Source organism: Rhagoletis zephyria, unplaced genomic scaffold (assembly GCF_001687245.7).
Source record: "Rhagoletis zephyria isolate East Lansing unplaced genomic scaffold, Rhagoletis_zephyria_1.1 Rzeph_scaffold_00408, whole genome shotgun sequence".
Taxonomy (NCBI): Eukaryota; Metazoa; Arthropoda; class Insecta; order Diptera; family Tephritidae; genus Rhagoletis; species Rhagoletis zephyria.
In genome coordinates, this window is record NW_016157492.1 from 150,058 (window position 1) to 167,010 (window position 16,953).

Here is a 16,953-nt window from a genome sequence, read left to right on the forward strand (position 1 = left end):
CAATCGACATGTTTGAGATATCGTTAGAAAGGTCTTGCAGAGTGTGTCCAGAAAATGTATTCGNGGGAAAAAAGGATCCTATATGCTAACATAGGCAAAAGGCTACCTACGTACCAAATTTTAAGCAAATCGGACCATAAATACGATTTTTTCGAATAGATCGGTCCCTGGTCCACCGGAGGGTTTTCCCAAAATTTTCTTTCGTAAAAACCTTCTCCTTCGAATTACGAACAACTGAAAAAAAATTTGCCAAATCGGCCCAACCGTTCTCAATTGATGAATTACTATACATTTTTCACACCATTTTTATATATATAGATGTTTGCCCCTTTTGAAGTGCAAATAAGTGAAATTGTCTATAATAATACATTTCTAATACTACAAAACAAACAAAACAAAAGATATTCGTTTAAGTTTTTGTTTTTCTGGGGCCAAAATTTAAAAATTCGTTTAAATTGACAAGTCGTACTTATAAAAGTTCAACTGAGATCAAATATGGAGGCGCATATCAAAATCCGGACAAAGGAACTTATTAACATTTTACCATATTATAAGAAATCGGATAAAGTACTGGTCAAGATAATAGCACCAGAATATTTTAGCAGTTTTGACTATTTTTTTGTTTGTTTAGTGTCTACTAATTTTTTATAAAAGTTGTACAAAAAATAAAAAACTACATCATAAAAATCATTAAAATTTCAAGCTCTTTAATTCGAATTTCTTTAAAAATTTTGTGTAAGCGGTTTTATAGCTTATTAAATTTTACTATAACTCAGTGTAAGCTTATAGTTTTCAAAAACTATCGATAGTGGCGACAGTTTTCAACTATCGATACTATCGATAGTATCCCAGCTGTAGTATCTACCAGAGCATTAGAACTTTTGTTCTCGTAGATAAATAGATGGAAGCTTGTATTTTTTAACTACCTGGTGGTTAGAATCATTATTCATATCATCAAGAACACTAAAACGATTATTCTCCGCCGATGTAGAAGTACCTGAATTGACTACTTCCAACATTTTATTTTTTGGACTCTTGTTTTCAATTTTTTTGGGGTGTGCGCTTTCGCTTTATTAATATGTAGCGATCTAACCCAGTCTGAACGTAGCATCTTTTGTTTGCTTTTCTTCTTCTTTGTTTGTTGCCGTTGAGGTATTAGTATCGGCAGCTGCGTTGTTGTCTGCATTGATCACTGCTGGAGAGCACAAAGATGCTTTTTACTTGGCTAAATCTGCTGTTTGCTGATGGTGTGTTAGCAGTATAAGAGTTCTCTTTAGCGTTGTTGTTGCTGGTTTTCCTTTTTATTCTGTATGCAGTAAATGTCAAATATGCATTTGTTTTGCTTGCGCTTTGCATTCAGTGCCTACGCTCCTTTAGGGGAGCGCCCTCGACACTCATCTCTCACTTAACTACCGTTTTGAATGTAAACAATAATTTAAGAATTTTTATACACACAGTGTCGTATTGTTTATTTAGGTATTTTTCGCGATCACGGTTTGATTTTTTATACTGCTGAGGGCAGTTCGCGACGACACAAAACTTCAATAATAGTTAAGTGTGTCTTTCGATAGTTAAGTATTATTAGTTACACGATAAATATGATTTTGTGTGTGATAATTTGTTACCAAAGGTACTACTTCGAACTTCGAAGGCCCATATCTCAATTTCGGAGGCTAAAAACAAAATCGGTTTGGTCCAATACCCAGCCGAGTGCTGTACAGTGTAATTTATTTATTTATTTATTTATTTAGTCTACAGAAAAATGTTTTCTTACAGACAGTTGAGATAAAAAGATTTAGAATATTTAAGTATGTGTGATACATTACAGAGTGAAATAATTATAAATATTAACTTGTAAAGATAACAATGATATTCAATAGCAATTTGGGTAGCTGGCGAGGCCTTGTCTCCAGTCTACTTTTGTGTGCGGCGGGCGGAAAGACCTAGTTTCCGCTCCGCCCTGTTTACAGGCCGTTGATCATGGTCGGAAAGGCCGAGCTTCCGATCCATGTTCCCGTAGTCGTTACTTTGTAAGTGAGGCAGGCGGAAAGTCCTAGTTTCCGCTCCACGCTATAGACGAACTGTTGGGCGAGGTCGGAAAGGCCGAGTTTCCGATCCCTGCTCCTATTGTCCTACGCGGTCGCGGAAATATACGAAGCCGTTACAATTGTACTAAGCAGTCATAGATATTGTGTAATTTTTTCGTTCACGGTTGCAGATATTAGTTTATTTAGTTAACTTGTTGAGCAATGTTTTCTTTATTACAAAAAGCGATTCAGATATGTCGATGCAATCATAATGCTTGTTAAAATCTTGGCATAAACACCGAAAAGCATCATGCATTTCAAAGTTTGATTTACAAATACTCAACACAATAGGTTTAAAATGTCTCGTGGGTCTTGTAGGAATACAAAAATTTATCTCACTCAGTAAAAAGGGACTACTGACCATCCCGTTCATTAATTTAATTAAAAAAAGAACACCAAGCATCTCTCTACGACTCTGAAGCGTCGGCAAATCTATAAGCTTCAGGCGATCCTTGTAGGGTGGGAGATTTTTAGACGAGTCCCAACATAAATTTTTGAGGGCAAATAACAGGAACTGTTTCTGCACTGATTCGAGCCTGTCACTATGAATTTGATAGCTAGGATTCCATACTATAGATGCATACTCCAAAATCGGTCTAACTAGAGAGGTAAAGAGAACTTTAGTGACATAAGGATCGTTGAACTCCTTGGCCCAGCGCTTAAGAAAAGCCAACAATCCTCTAGCCCTAATCACGCAGGAGTTTATGTGAGACTTGAATTCTAGTTTCGGATCCATAGTTACACCTAGGTCAATGAAATTGGTCACTTGCTCAACATTGTGGTCAGATATCATATACGAATTTGGATAGAACGATTTTCTAGAGAAGGTCATGAATTTACACTTTTTCAAATTTAGTGACATGGAATTTGCTTCACACCATTCGAAAATGCAGGTTAGGTCAGCTTGCAAATGCTCCCTATCTTCTGCAGTACTAATGTACTTAAAGAGCTTAACATCATCAGCGTACATTAAGCATTTCGAGTAATTCAACACCTTAGGAAGGTCATTTATAAATAAAATAAACAAGACGGGACCAATATGGCTGCCCTGAGGTACGCCGGATGTGACATGTATTGGCCGGGAGGTACAATTTTTAAAAATTACTCTTTGTTTCCTATCCACTAAGTAAGAAGAAAGCCAGCTGAGAAGAATAGGAGGGAAGCCAATTCGATCAAGTTTATATATAAGGGTTGAATGAGATACCTTGTCAAATGCCTTGCTGAAATCAGTGTAAATCACGTCCGTTCGAAGATTGTTTTTAAACCCATTAGACACATAAGTAGTGAATTCAAGAAGATTGGATACAGTTGATTTACCTTTGCAAAAACCGTGTTGCGATAGATCAATAGCAGAAGTAATAGAGTGAGATAGTTCTTCCGTAACGATTGCCTCAAAAACTTTAGCAATAGCACAAAGCTTCGCAATTCCTCTATAGTTTACGATGTTAGTCCTACTTCCATTTTTATAAAGTGGCAAGATAAACGAATCCTTCCAGGAAGATGGGAAGACACCCTGTTTTAGGGAAGCATTAAAAATATTTGCCAGAGGCTTATACAAATACTCTGCACAACTTTTAAGAACACTTGTGGGTATACCGTCTGGGCCAGCTGTATATGAAATTTTCAAACAATTCAAATGAATGAGGACGTCCGCAGCAGATATCGATGGAATTCGGATACAATCAAATGATGGCAGATCGAATGGGTAGCTAGATAGATTCGAATTCAGTTGGGAAGATGTAGAACTGGCAGAGTAGTTTGACTCGAAGAAACCAGCAAACATATCGGCAATAATATTTTCGTCACTGGAAACTAAGTCATTTAACTTCAATGTTGAGGGATAACCGTTAGTCTTACGCTTTGTGTTCACAAATGCGTAAAACGATTTGGGATTAGAAACTATATTGAGTCGAACCCTGTTAATATAATTATTGTAACACTTTTTGTTCAATACATTGTATTTATGCCTAAGAATGGAGTACGCGGAGTAGTGAGAAGACAAGCCAGATTTTTTAAAAAGCTTAAATGCTTTGGATTTTTGATTTTTTAAGCGTTTCAATTCGCCAGTAAACCACTGAGCGTTAGACGTTACGTTAGCTTCCTTAACAAGAGGAATGATTTTACTGAAAATGTGGCGTAAGGAATTGCTAAAATGTAAGGCACTATCTTCAGCATTCCCATCATACTGGGGCCAAGTTATCTTCGATATCTCTAACCTAAGTTTATTATAATCTGCTGTTTTAAATGAGTAACGCTCCGCTCTTGATTTTTTACTGATAAAGCAACATGAGTTGCGTGAATTTATCAAGGACAATTCTAGTGGTGGGTGGTGAGAATCAACAGGGGTAATCAAAGCATAGCTAGGGGCTATTGTGACGTTGGAAACATCGTCCACAAAAACTAAATCCAGACATTTACCTAAGTTATTACTAACAGAGTTGATCTGGTAAAGACTAAGATCTGACAGATCGTTCAAAAATTGATTGAAGAGATCACGAGAGGAATTTGGTACTAGAATACCATCTATTAGATCCCAAGAAACACCCGCAAGATTGAAGTCACCCAGGACAATAACAGTATCGGAGGGCTTCACCATGGCATGTAGAGAGAGCAGTAAGGAGGAGTGTTTTAAATAAACAGAAAGGCTCGAGTTAGGTGGTATATAAGCAGCAACAAGATAAACGCTAATAGAATGATATCTTATTCGAACGCAGAGGAATTCAACTTCATCGGTGTCAGTGAACTCAATTTCTTCAGAAGAAAGGTCAGTCTGGACAGCGATTAAGACGCCTCCACCTTTTTTATTTAAACGGTCGTTTCGAAACACTTCATACTTAGGACACAAAATTTCCGAGTTGAACACATTCGGCTTGAGCCAGGTTTCAGTAAACACCAGTACTTTGAAGTCAAAATCATAGGACTGCAAGTGTAACCTTGATAGCTTTGTGTTCAAACCTCTCACATTTTGGTAGTAAATGCTAATGGTGAGGTTACTTATTAGTTTTTTGATGCCGAGGTGGAAAGCGGAAGTTGAGCCAAATTTTGCCCTTGCGGTCTAGATCTAAATTCAAATTCGCGAATGAAGGCACCGCTTGGCCAAAAAGATGGGCTCATTACTCTATCAAAGCAGTCTTCGGATATGTCTATTTTAAAAGAAGAAATGCTTCTTTCATACGAGAATCTGAACTTGCGTACATGCAACTCATTTGCTATCAGCCTGGAAGTTAAATACCCCTTCACATCATCGACAGTGGTATCTTTTGAAAACCTAGATATAAAGACCGATTTTTTGGAAGGGACAACGATTAAATCCCTCGGGACGGGGTTAACGCAATCGGAAACGGTTTCAGATGTGGTAGGGGGTTGCGGAACAGGGGGTTGCGGAACAGCTGTCAACTTTTTGGAAGGAGCAACGATGGCTTCGGATGTGGTAGGGGGTTGAGATGTAGTTGTGGAGTTTTTGGAAGGAGCAACGACTACTTGCATTGGAACGGTGTTGACGCAATCGGAGATGGCTTCAGATGTGGTGGAGGGTTGAGATGAAGCTGTTGAACAGGAATTTAGTGAGGCTCCAGTAGAAGAAGGACGTGGTTGGGGAGATTCAGTCCGCCGAGGAATCGGTGTGTTAAAGCTTATGATACCAGTAAATCCATTTATGTAAATTGTAACTATCAATATCTTATAAGGGGAAGTGTAACATTTTTTTAATCTAAAACTAATAAAGTTAGAAGGACGAAATTCGAGGATGTCCTTGGCATATATTTTTTTCAAAAATAGATATTGGAAATTTCTAAGGATATTCAAAGATAAAGTTTTAAAAAAACATTTCCAACACTTATTCCTCCTAGTGCACAAAACAATAATAATTTTTTTTCAATGCTACAAAATTTTTCCTTTTAATTGATACCCACATTGTTACTCTACAATGCATCAAATCAAATCTTTTCAATAATTTTTTTATTCAATCATATTATGGAAATTTCAAAGTCCTTAAAAAATCCTGACTTCAGAGAGAAAAATTAAAAACGCGGTTATACTATATTTGGCCCTTCGTTTTGTTAATACATTGATTTCTTCGTGTGTTTTAAAATTTTGTGGTTGTTGTCGCACGGTGTTATACCTACTCCAATAAAAATATTTGTCCCGCTCAGGTTATTCAATAATCTACATGAAAAAAGTTTAAACAGAGAAACAATTAAAAAAGGCGCAACTGTTTGTGAATGACTACCTTAACTGTTACTGTTTTATTTAATTTTTATCAGTATAAGCGTGACTTTCTATTATAATACTGTCCCTCCGAGTTTTACAGAATGTCACCTTTTTAATTTTGTCGTGATATTAACATTAGTTGTTTTGCTTGCCTAAATGTATTGCAGTTAAAAAGCGCAAAAAGTTACTGATCGAATGACGAAAGAAATAACATAATAAAATAAATTATTTTGTGTTTTTAAGTGAATTTATCATTGCACCATGGTAAGTACGGTTAAATATTTCCGGAATGTCACCCATTATTTTATGCAAAAAACACTAAAAATAAAATATGTACCAATGTCTGTTTATTGCATAAGGAGTTTCGATGATTTTCCTGTTTTTATATTTTCGTGAAATATTTAATGGCGGTTTCGTTTCTCCAAATAATGTTGCCTTTCATTGCCCGGTTCTTAGTATTTGTAAGTAGAGGGCAATGAGAGTGTAATATTTTTCGGTAGAAACGAAACCGCGATAAGTCTCTTAAAAAAAATCTTTTATTTCTTTCTTTTCTTCTTCTTTCTTTTATTTTATTAGCATATTTCTTCAAAAGTGTGCAAATGGCATACATGGGAAATATTTGCCGAAGAAAGATTAAACAAAGAGCCTGCCTCTCAAGAAAAAACCTCACGTTAACGTTATGAAAAAGGGGGAAAAACTTTAACATTAGCTTATCTGATAAATGTGGTTCAAAGTGATATGCAAATGATTAAAATCTACTTAAAAAACTTGTCTATTACTTAGCATATTTTTTATAAAAAGTGAGATTCTGGAAAATATTTTACATAAATGCAAAAATAAGAAAAAAATTATTTTTGAACAGCCTAAAAGCAGTTTCGTATTCTGCACAAATTTTCACGTCAGTAAACGATTTCAGAGGATACATTTATCAATCTTTAAAAACATATAAAAAATACCTGCCCTGTAAACTTTGTTTGGAAACTACCCATATACAAATGTTAAAAAGCTAATTTTTTTCCGACTGACTTTTTGAATTGAAATTTCGAAAGTAGCTATTATTTTCGAATCCCATTATTAATCTTAAAAGTAACGGATTTTTAATTAAAAAAGCCTTCTCTAATATTTAATGCATGTCGACTACACGCTTACTTTTATGTGCTATATTACATACTAATTCACTTTTTCACCCACTGTAAGTAAATTACCTGCTGAAGAGCTTTAACGAATGCCTGTTTTAGTCGATTTGTATGCTCCGCCTTTAATGCCTTCTTAACATTAGTGGTTACACACTGTTCGCAAATTACTTTAGGATCTTTATTTCCTTTAATGAAAAAATATATTATTTAAATACAAAACCGTCAAACTATTGTCTCTTACCCTGCTTGTCCCATTTCCAAACTGGAGTGAAATCGATTTTGCACTGAGCGCATTGGAACGGTGGCACCACTGCCATTGACTTTTTATTATTGGTTGTTAAATAGTCCACAACTGTCTCCAAACCCAATAAATACACAAATTCAGTATTACTGGGATTGGGAATAAAATGCATTTCTGGTGGAGGCGGTTTTGGAGGCGGTATCTAAAAAAGAAGACAATTTTTCAGTTTAGTTTAAAATATATATAGAGCCCTAAACAGTGATGGAAAAGTAGACACATAGTGCCATTTTTAGCACTTTCATTCTCAGATGCACTTTTGGCACAATTCGTCCTGTTTTGGCACAATCATAAAATATAGAAATTAAGCATAAAATGCCAATATATAACAAAAAATCACATACCACATTATAGATGAAAAAATTTACACAAAGGGAAAATTAAAGGCATAAATAATTAATATAAGGGCTGTGAGAAATATTTACAAACCGCTGAATTCTATTGTGAATACGCAGTACGTAAAGGAAGTCTTCGCAACAACAAGCTTTAATTCAGAATTTTTAGAAAGATTCTAAGTTTGCAGTTTCATACTCCATTAAATAAAAGTGCAAGTTTCTGCAATATCCCGATAATTTTTGATATTTTTTTTCTTTTTTTTTTTTGTTTGTATAATATGTATTTATTTACTGAATCTTTCTTTCGAAACTAACAATATGTTTTCAAATCTTACAAACTACTATTAAATTTAAAATTTCTGCGCCAATGCTTAGAAAGTTTTTATTTTTTCATACACATATATTCATTACAGCTGTTGCGGCTGTCGGAATAGACAAGCTTCCGGAGCAGCAGGATGGCTGGATATCGCGCTGGGCAGGCGGTCTGAAACGACGAGTTCCAGAGCCACACTGCCTGGGCGGGTGCAAGGGACTAGTCTCCACGCCGCGCCTTCGCTTCTCTATATTTAAGTACACTGGTGTTGGGTAGTCGGTCTGTAAGGCCGAGTTCCAGAGCCGAAATTGATATATTGCGGATATTGCAATTTATTAAATTGCGCATCATTTGATAATACCTTCATGCATATTTCGGGCTAAGGAGATCTCTCGCTAGTCGATTTGGATGGTTCATTAACCGTGCTGAGTAACTGGTGCTTAGCCCTCTTTACATTAAGATCTTTGTGGATATTCGTATTTTTTATGTACCATGGTGCTCCGCATATGGCGCGTAAAATTTTTGACTGCAGTCTTTGAAGGTTGTTCAAAATGGAATTGCACACCGTGCCCAAAGCCCGATTCCATACGCCTAACATGGTTTAATCATCATATTAAAAAGCAACATCTTGTTATCTAGGCTTAATTTAGATTTGTGTCCTATAACCCATTGAAGGCTTACTTGTTTTAGTTTCGCTTGAGAAATTTTGTTTTCTATATGCTTTTTCCAGGTAAGTCTATTATCTAATGCCATCCCAAGGTACTTCTTCCTCTTCTTTTTTGGCGCTGTAACCGCCTAAAAAAATACACAAAGGAGGACGGCCCTCCAAAAAACCGACAGGGGTGGCTCCAGTAAATGCTACAGCCTCGAGCAGGGCATTTATCGGACCGCCAGTGACAGGAGTTAGAGGCGGCTTAACCGGTAGGGCTGGTTCTGGTACGAGTACCATAGGAGGCAGGGGGGGAGTAGAGGCTTGGGGAAACCGGTCTCCAACCGATTCATGGCTGGAGCTGCAGCGTCAGCTCCGCCTAGGGAAGTCAGACCCCAAAGCACACACACCTTAACCCAAGGGCGGGGTGCGGCACCTGCTTCAAAAATAACCCGGCAGGATGCAGCTCGAGGAAAGCTACAAACACAGGCCTGGGGGGTCGGCTAAACATGTCCGCCCCTCGAAGCAGGCATATTATGACAAAAAGGCGGCCATGAGGGTCGTGAACAGGATCGGGGACCTGCCGACAGAGCAGCTCACGGAGGAGCAGGTTAGGTCACTGGAGTGGGCGAGGGGAGTAGTAGCCAGCTTGGGAAAACCGGCAGGCACTGCTCCAAAAAGGCAGCGGTCTGCGGAACAGGCAGGGGGTGGGGTCGCCAAAAGACCGAAAACAGGCGGCCATAAGTTCTCCACCTTCAGAGACGTAGTGAAGGGAGGCGGTGAGGTACTGGCCATCATCGACAGAGGGGAGGAGGAAGGGACTATCCCTAAAGAGAAGTGGAGGTTGGTGGAGGAAGCGATCGCCGAAATCTACCTCCAAGTCCTAGAGGAAAATCCTGGACCTCCTCCTCTCTGCCATGATTCCGGATGGTATCAGGGTAGAGCTATATTCATCGCTTGCGAGGACCATAGGTCAGCCCAGCTCTATAGGTTGGCCGTTAAGGTAGGTGAAGTTTGGCCGGGAGCCGAGCTCGAGGTCGTCAGCAAGGAAGATATTCCTAGCAGACCGAGGGCTCGAGTTTGGATTCCGGCTAAACCCGCCGAGCCTGAAAGAATTGAGCGGATCTTCAGATCCTGTAATAAGGACCTGCCAACTCACAATTGGAGGGTAGGGAAGATAGAGGAGCCAGTAGAGAATAAAGGCAGGTGTTGCTGATCCTTAACGCCGAATCGATAGCCCCACTGGCGCAAAAGGATTGGGTGGTGAGATTCCGGTTTAATGACGCAACTATTCGAATCTACCGCAGCGACGAGCCGAGCTTGGACCTTAGTGAGGAGAGCGACAAGTCCGGCCTGCGCAGCGGTGGTGAAGAAGGGTTGCCCAGCAGCCAATGCTCATCCGACTCGGAGAGGCTATCCGGTTTGGGGCCATTATTTTACGAAGAAGACCTCCTCACCGATGACACCGAGGGAGAGGATATCGAAGAGGCGGACGTGGATGTCACGATGGTGGAGGTAAAACGAACAGATTCTGATGAAGCTGATCCGGATCAACCGCCACCACTCTAAACTCGCGTCTGCGAACCTTGAGGTCCGCCTGGCTGCCGGTGGACTCGACGTTGCCCTCATCCAGGAACCGTGGATACACGGCAATAAAATCTGCGGGCTTGGGATGAAGGGCTTTAAGCTTATTGCCGCACAAAATGCAGGTAAGACTACAGCTTGCATATTAGCAAGGAACAACTTAAACATCTTCCTGCTTCCACAGCTTAGTGACGGCGATCTGGTAGCGGCAAGCATTGAGCTGGACAAAGCCAGCTTTTGGGTAGCCTCTGCGTACATGACCCATGACAAGGACGTGCCACCAGATGGGTTTCGGTCCTTGGCCGAGGAAGCAGCGTTCAAGAATAAACCACTGGTTGTCTCCTGCGACGCTAATGCCCAAAACTTGATGTGGGGGAGTACGGACACGAATGCTAGAGGTGAGTCGTTACTAGACTTCATTCTAGGGAACAAACTTAGTGTTTTGAATTTAGGCTCTGAGCCGACCTTTATAACAAAGAGTAGAGATGTTTGCCCATAAAATCAAGAGATGGAGAGTACTGAATGAAAAATCTTATTCTGACCATCGTTATATTGAATTCGAAATAGATCTTAAGACCCTCCAAGTAAGGGAGTTCAGAAATGTTAGAAATGNACGCCGAATCGATAGCCCCACTGGCGCAAAAGGATTGGGTGGTGAGATTCCGGTTTAATGACGCAACTATTCGAATCTACCGCAGCGACAAGCCGAGCTTGGACCTTAGTGAGGAGAGCGACAAGTCCGGCCTGCGCAGCGGTGGTGAAGAAGGGTTGCCCAGCAGCCAATGCTCATCCGACTCGGAGAGGCTATCCGGTTTGGGGCCATTATTTTACGAAGAAGACCTCCTCACCGATGACACCGAGGGAGAGGATATCGAAGAGGCGGACGTGGATGTCACGATGGTGGAGGTAAAACGAACAGATTCTGATGAAGCTGATCCGGATCAACCGCCACCACTCTAAACTCGCGTCTGCGAACCTTGAGGTCCGCCTGGCTGCCGGTGGACTCGACGTTGCCCTCATCCAGGAACCGTGGATACACGGCAATAAAATCTGCGGGCTTGGGATGAAGGGCTTTAAGCTTATTGCCGCACAAAATGCAGGTAAGACTACAGCTTGCATATTAGCAAGGAACAACTTAAACATCTTCCTGCTTCCACAGCTTAGTGACGGCGATCTGGTAGCGGCAAGCATTGAGCTGGACAAAGCCAGCTTTTGGGTAGCCTCTGCGTACATGACCCATGACAAGGACGTGCCACCAGATGGGTTTCGGTCCTTGGCCGAGGAAGCAGCGTTCAAGAATAAACCACTGGTTGTCTCCTGCGACGCTAATGCCCAAAACTTGATGTGGGGGAGTACGGACACGAATGCTAGAGGTGAGTCGTTACTAGACTTCATTCTAGGGAACAAACTTAGTGTTTTGAATTTAGGCTCTGAGCCGACCTTTATAACAAAGAGTAGAGATGTTTGCCCATAAAATCAAGAGATGGAGAGTACTGAATGAAAAATCTTATTCTGACCATCGTTATATTGAATTCGAAATAGATCTTAAGACCCTCCAAGTAAGGGAGTTCAGAAATGTTAGAAATGCCGACTGGGGGGTTTACAACAATAAATTAAGGCCTTTACTGCCAAAGATACCTCCCCGAGACCCCGCCACGCAAGTGGAGCTGGATGGGTTGGTTAATCAGGTTACTAAAGCCATGAATAGTTCTTTGTTAACCGGATGTCCGGTTGTTCGATACAGGGGAAAAAACAAACCACCTTGGTGGTCGAAACAATTATCCTTGTTACGTGAATCCAATAGGACAATGTTCAATAAGGCCAAAGCCACGAGAGCAACAGAGGACTGGGAAGCCTACAAGGCTGATCTGAAAATATACAAAAAAGCAGTGAGAACTGCGAAGCGTGAATCCTGGCAAAGTTACTGCAAGGGTATTGAGGAAACCACGGAAGCGGCCAGATTAAGAAGAATTCTCGCAAAGTCGCCATGGACTACGATGAGTGAGGAATCTTTAGGTCTCCTCCTGGACACACACTTCCCTGGAAACAAGCCGGTGGAACCTAGTGACCCCACGAATGAAGGGGGGCTATCTGATCTGGGAAACCGACTGATTACTAACGAAAAAATCGAATGGGCTTTTAAGACGTTTGGTCCTTACAAGTCACCGGGACTTGATGGAATACAACCGGTAGAGCTGCAGCAATCACGGGGTATTATCTCTCCGTTCATTGTGGTTATTATAAGAAGCTGTCTTAACATGGGCTACATCCCGCTAGGCTGGAGAGAGGCAAAAGTCTCCTTTATACCCAAGGCGGGCGGTCCTCTCATACCAACCCTAAGGACTTCAGACCCATCAGTCTTACGTCTTTCCTTCTCAAAATTTTAGAGAGGATAGTGGATGAATATGTACGGGGCCAACGGCTCTCCCCAGCGCAGCATGCCTACACGAAAGGCAAATCCACGGAAACCGCCTTGCACTCGCTCGTTCGGTTGGTGGAAAAAAGTTTATTAGATAAAGATTTTGCTCTGATTGCCTTTGTAGATATAGAAAGCGCCTTCAACAATATTAATGCAAGCGCCATAACGGGTGCATTAGAAGAGCTTGGAGTTGACCAGAATGTGGCGGTGCTGATCGCGTCTATACTTGTCAGCAGGACGATAACCGCTAAGCTTGGCAACACCACAATAAGCAGAAAGGTCTGTAGAGGTACTCCTCAGGGAGGGGTTCTCTCCCCTCTTCTCTGGAATTTGGCGGTGAACTCTCTGCTGGAGGCACTAGAGAGAGGGGATTGCCATGTCACAGCATATGCTGAGGACCTGGCAATTGCCGTCAAGGGCAAATACCCAAATACCCTAATGGAGATTCTGCGCTCTAACATGGCCACACTTAGGAACTGGACAGAGAGTAGGGGACTCGGAGTAAACCCCGAGAAAACCGAGGCAATTCTCTTCACAAGGAAACACAGGCTTCCCATAGTCTCCCCGCTAATCTGTATGGGTGAGGAGATATCCTTGAAGGAGAATGTTAAGTCCTAGATTCATATTAGACAGGAAACTAACGTGGAAACCTAATATAGACGAAAGAGGAAGGAAGGTGGTCAACGTTGCATTATACACATGCAAAAAAGCGGTCGGAATCAAGTGGGGGTTAACACCTCGTATTACACATTGCCTATACACCTCGGTGGTCAGGCCAATACTCTTATATGGAATACTTGTATGGTGGCCAGCAACTCAAAAGGCAAGTTACCTAAAATTATTGAGTAAGGTCCAAAGAACAGCGTTTTTATGCATTTCAGGTGCCTTAAGGACCACCCCGCTGGAGGTGATTACCAATTTGCCCGCAATAAACCTGGTGGGAAAATACGCAGCCGCCGATTCAGCGCTCAAACTAAAAAGTATGGTGCTATGGAAGGATTGGCGGTTTGGTCACGCTTCCATACTTCACACTCTGGGAAGTTACAACCAAGAAGTTGACTACTCCGCTCCCAAGCCAATCTTCGATAGGCTCTTTAAGACGAGCATCCCGTCAAGAAGAGAATGGAAAACACCAAGACCATGGGGACGGGGGGAATTGAATTTTTACACAGATGTATCCAAGCTAGACAATAGGGTTGGCTACGGAGTTTTCTCTAAGGAACTAGGACTGGAACTATCCGTCCGAGTTCCGGACCACTGCAGTGTATATCAGGCAGAAGTTTTAGCTATAAAGGAGGTGGCTGTGTCCCTTAGTACACATGCCGTAACGAAGACTACGATTAATATTTTCTCGTATAGCCAGGCGGCCATTAAATCAATGAACATGGTTATGCTGAGGTCGAAGGTTGCGCAGGAATGCCTCGCAGCTCTAAACGATATTAGCACCGTGTTCAAGGTCAGCCTCATATGGGTTCCGGGACACAGAGATATTGAAGGAAACTGCAGGGCCGATGAGCTAGCCAGGAAAAGTACGAATCTACCCCTATGTGAAAACAGGGGCACTATTGGGATACCCATGGCAACCTGCAAATTAGAACTTCGAAATAGCATGATCCAAGAGCCCAACAGGTCATGGCTAGAGGAGGGCACATGTAGAACAACCAGGCTGCTTTGGCCGCAAATAGAAAGAAAAAGACGAAAGAGTTGCTGTACCTCTCAAGACAGGACATTGCGAAGGTCACGGCTTGTGTAACCGGTCATTGGCTATTTGGCAGGCACTCTTTAAGACTTGGAATTTTCTCCCATGAATATTGCAGAAGTTGCAGAGATGAGGAAGAGGAAGAATTGCAAATTTCGGCTTGCTTTCCTTGTTGTTGCTGTATTGCTTGTTTTTCGTTTTTGTAGGATGCACACACTTTATTTTTATTTTATTTTTTATAAGTAACTTTGTCTTGTTATCCAGTTCACTGTCTTTGTATTTGTTTTAATGTTATTTTATGTACTTGCACTCTTAAGCGACCCAGTCTTGTGTTTTATGTAAGTAAAAATATGCACAGGTGCCTTTCTTTATGGTTCCATGAAATTCGGTTTTAGGTCAGGCCTTTCAACTAAAGACTCTCTTCTTGAGTTTTATTCTTTTATATATAAGGCAATTGATGAAAAAAAATATTGTGCTTATCTTTTATAACAAAAGCATTTGATATGGTTGACCATAATATCCTCCTAAATAAGCTAAACTCCGCCGGATTTCGCGGAACCATTCTTAGTTGGTTTAGGTCCTACCTAACGAATAGAATTCAAAGGGTGAAAATCGACAACCAGACTCATAACTTTAGGTGTTCCACAGGATTCAGTAACGGAAAAGTAACGGCGTTTTCCGATGACCTTGCGATTGCATATAGATCAATGAATGCATTTAATCTTTTTGTAGATATCAACCATCAGTGCATTTACTAAGAACTTGGTTCGCAAGTCATAAACTGGTAGTGAGCAGAAAAACGAAATTAATGTATTTTGTTGAAAGGAAATACCTAACAATGAAGTAATTTTTCATGCCTCCAACTGTATGCGGCACAAGTTGTGTAGCAATGCGTGTGGTCAACAAAAATATCTAGACACTTTTGACCAGAAAACAGTCTGTGACCGTAAATGTTTCAAGATCGAAGTTGCTTTTAATTTCAAGTACCTAGGAGTTATAGTTGATCAGAATTTAAGCTGATCATCACATATTTCGGCCTTGAAGCAGTATCTGGTATCAACTTTACACTCTTTTTACCGCCTAAGCAAAATGCTGGAAATAGTGTATCATGGACTAATTCACTCTAAATTACAGTATGGATTAAGTGGTTGGGGTTGTGCATATACCACTAAAATTCGACCCGTGTTAATTTTGCAGAAATGTCTCATACGTAGAATTGGCAACGTCGGCCATCTATCACATTCTTTGGATCTTTTTAAAAAACTTAATATTCTCCCCGTTAAACACCTGTAATATTATAAAATTTTAAAAATTTTATTTTTGAGGAGCGGCTATCTACAAAGTCCAATACACACTTCCTACAGTCTAAGAAGTTAATCACATTCTCATATTGCTGTTCCTAGCTCTCGCACAACGTTTTTCCATAACTTCTACACCACAATATCTTGTAAATTGTTTAATAAGCTACCCAAAGTAATCCAAGCCATTCGAAGATTATCCGTATTTCTTAAAGAAATAAAATTACAGCTTTTTGGTTTCTACTACGACGAAACTGATATTCTGTTGCGACCTATTATATAATTATTTACTATTTTTATTATTCAAGGTTTTAATCTAATATTGCATGAAAATGTAATGTTTTCATCTATATATTGTACAAATACATATTCGTGAATTATATACTATGTATTTAATATATTCATATTTAGTATTTTTTTTTTGATTTTCAAAATGTGCCCCACAGCATTTAATAATCTGAGTAGTCCACTTGCAAACAGCGTTATGTGATTTTATAACAGTAAGCCATAAATTAAAAAAACGTCTACAACAACAAGTAACATCCAAATTGTATGTTTCTTTTTATTGTCTGAAAATTTGGATAAACAAGAACCTAATAACATTAAAAAACAAAACCGCAGTGTGGTAGTTTTTGCTAATTTTATATATAGAGATTAAATATAGCGAGTTTGGAAACAGTAGGTTTTATATAGCCAGCTTTTTTAAACTTTTCGCGTTCTCTCTTCTATGAAGGTTGGTCTGCTTCTTTTTTAAGACGTCTTCCACTAGGCACCGAAACTACCACGTTTTCTTGCAGTTTTCTAAGTTCAACAGAAGATGGAGACTTTTAAACTTGTATAAATACGTACAATAAATATTATAGCGACTAAAAATGAGTGAAATTGTAAAAGACGGACGTGCTTTCTTTGTGAGTTTTGGAAGTGTA

General features: G+C 40.1%; 1 protein-coding gene across 1 annotated transcript in view; it reads right to left on the bottom strand.

Annotated features, from left to right (window-relative positions):
• simj (transcriptional repressor p66-beta simjang) overlaps nucleotides 1-16,953 on the bottom strand; it is a 258,063-nt gene that overhangs the window by 146,757 nt on the left and 94,353 nt on the right. Inside the window, exons 6-7 of the mRNA XM_017611461.1 lie at nucleotides 7,674-7,875; nucleotides 7,502-7,617 (exon numbers count right to left, since the gene is read on the bottom strand). Of these exons, the coding sequence (XP_017466950.1) occupies nucleotides 7,502-7,617; nucleotides 7,674-7,875 (318 nt within the window). The remainder of the gene's footprint in view (nucleotides 1-7,501; nucleotides 7,618-7,673; nucleotides 7,876-16,953) is intronic.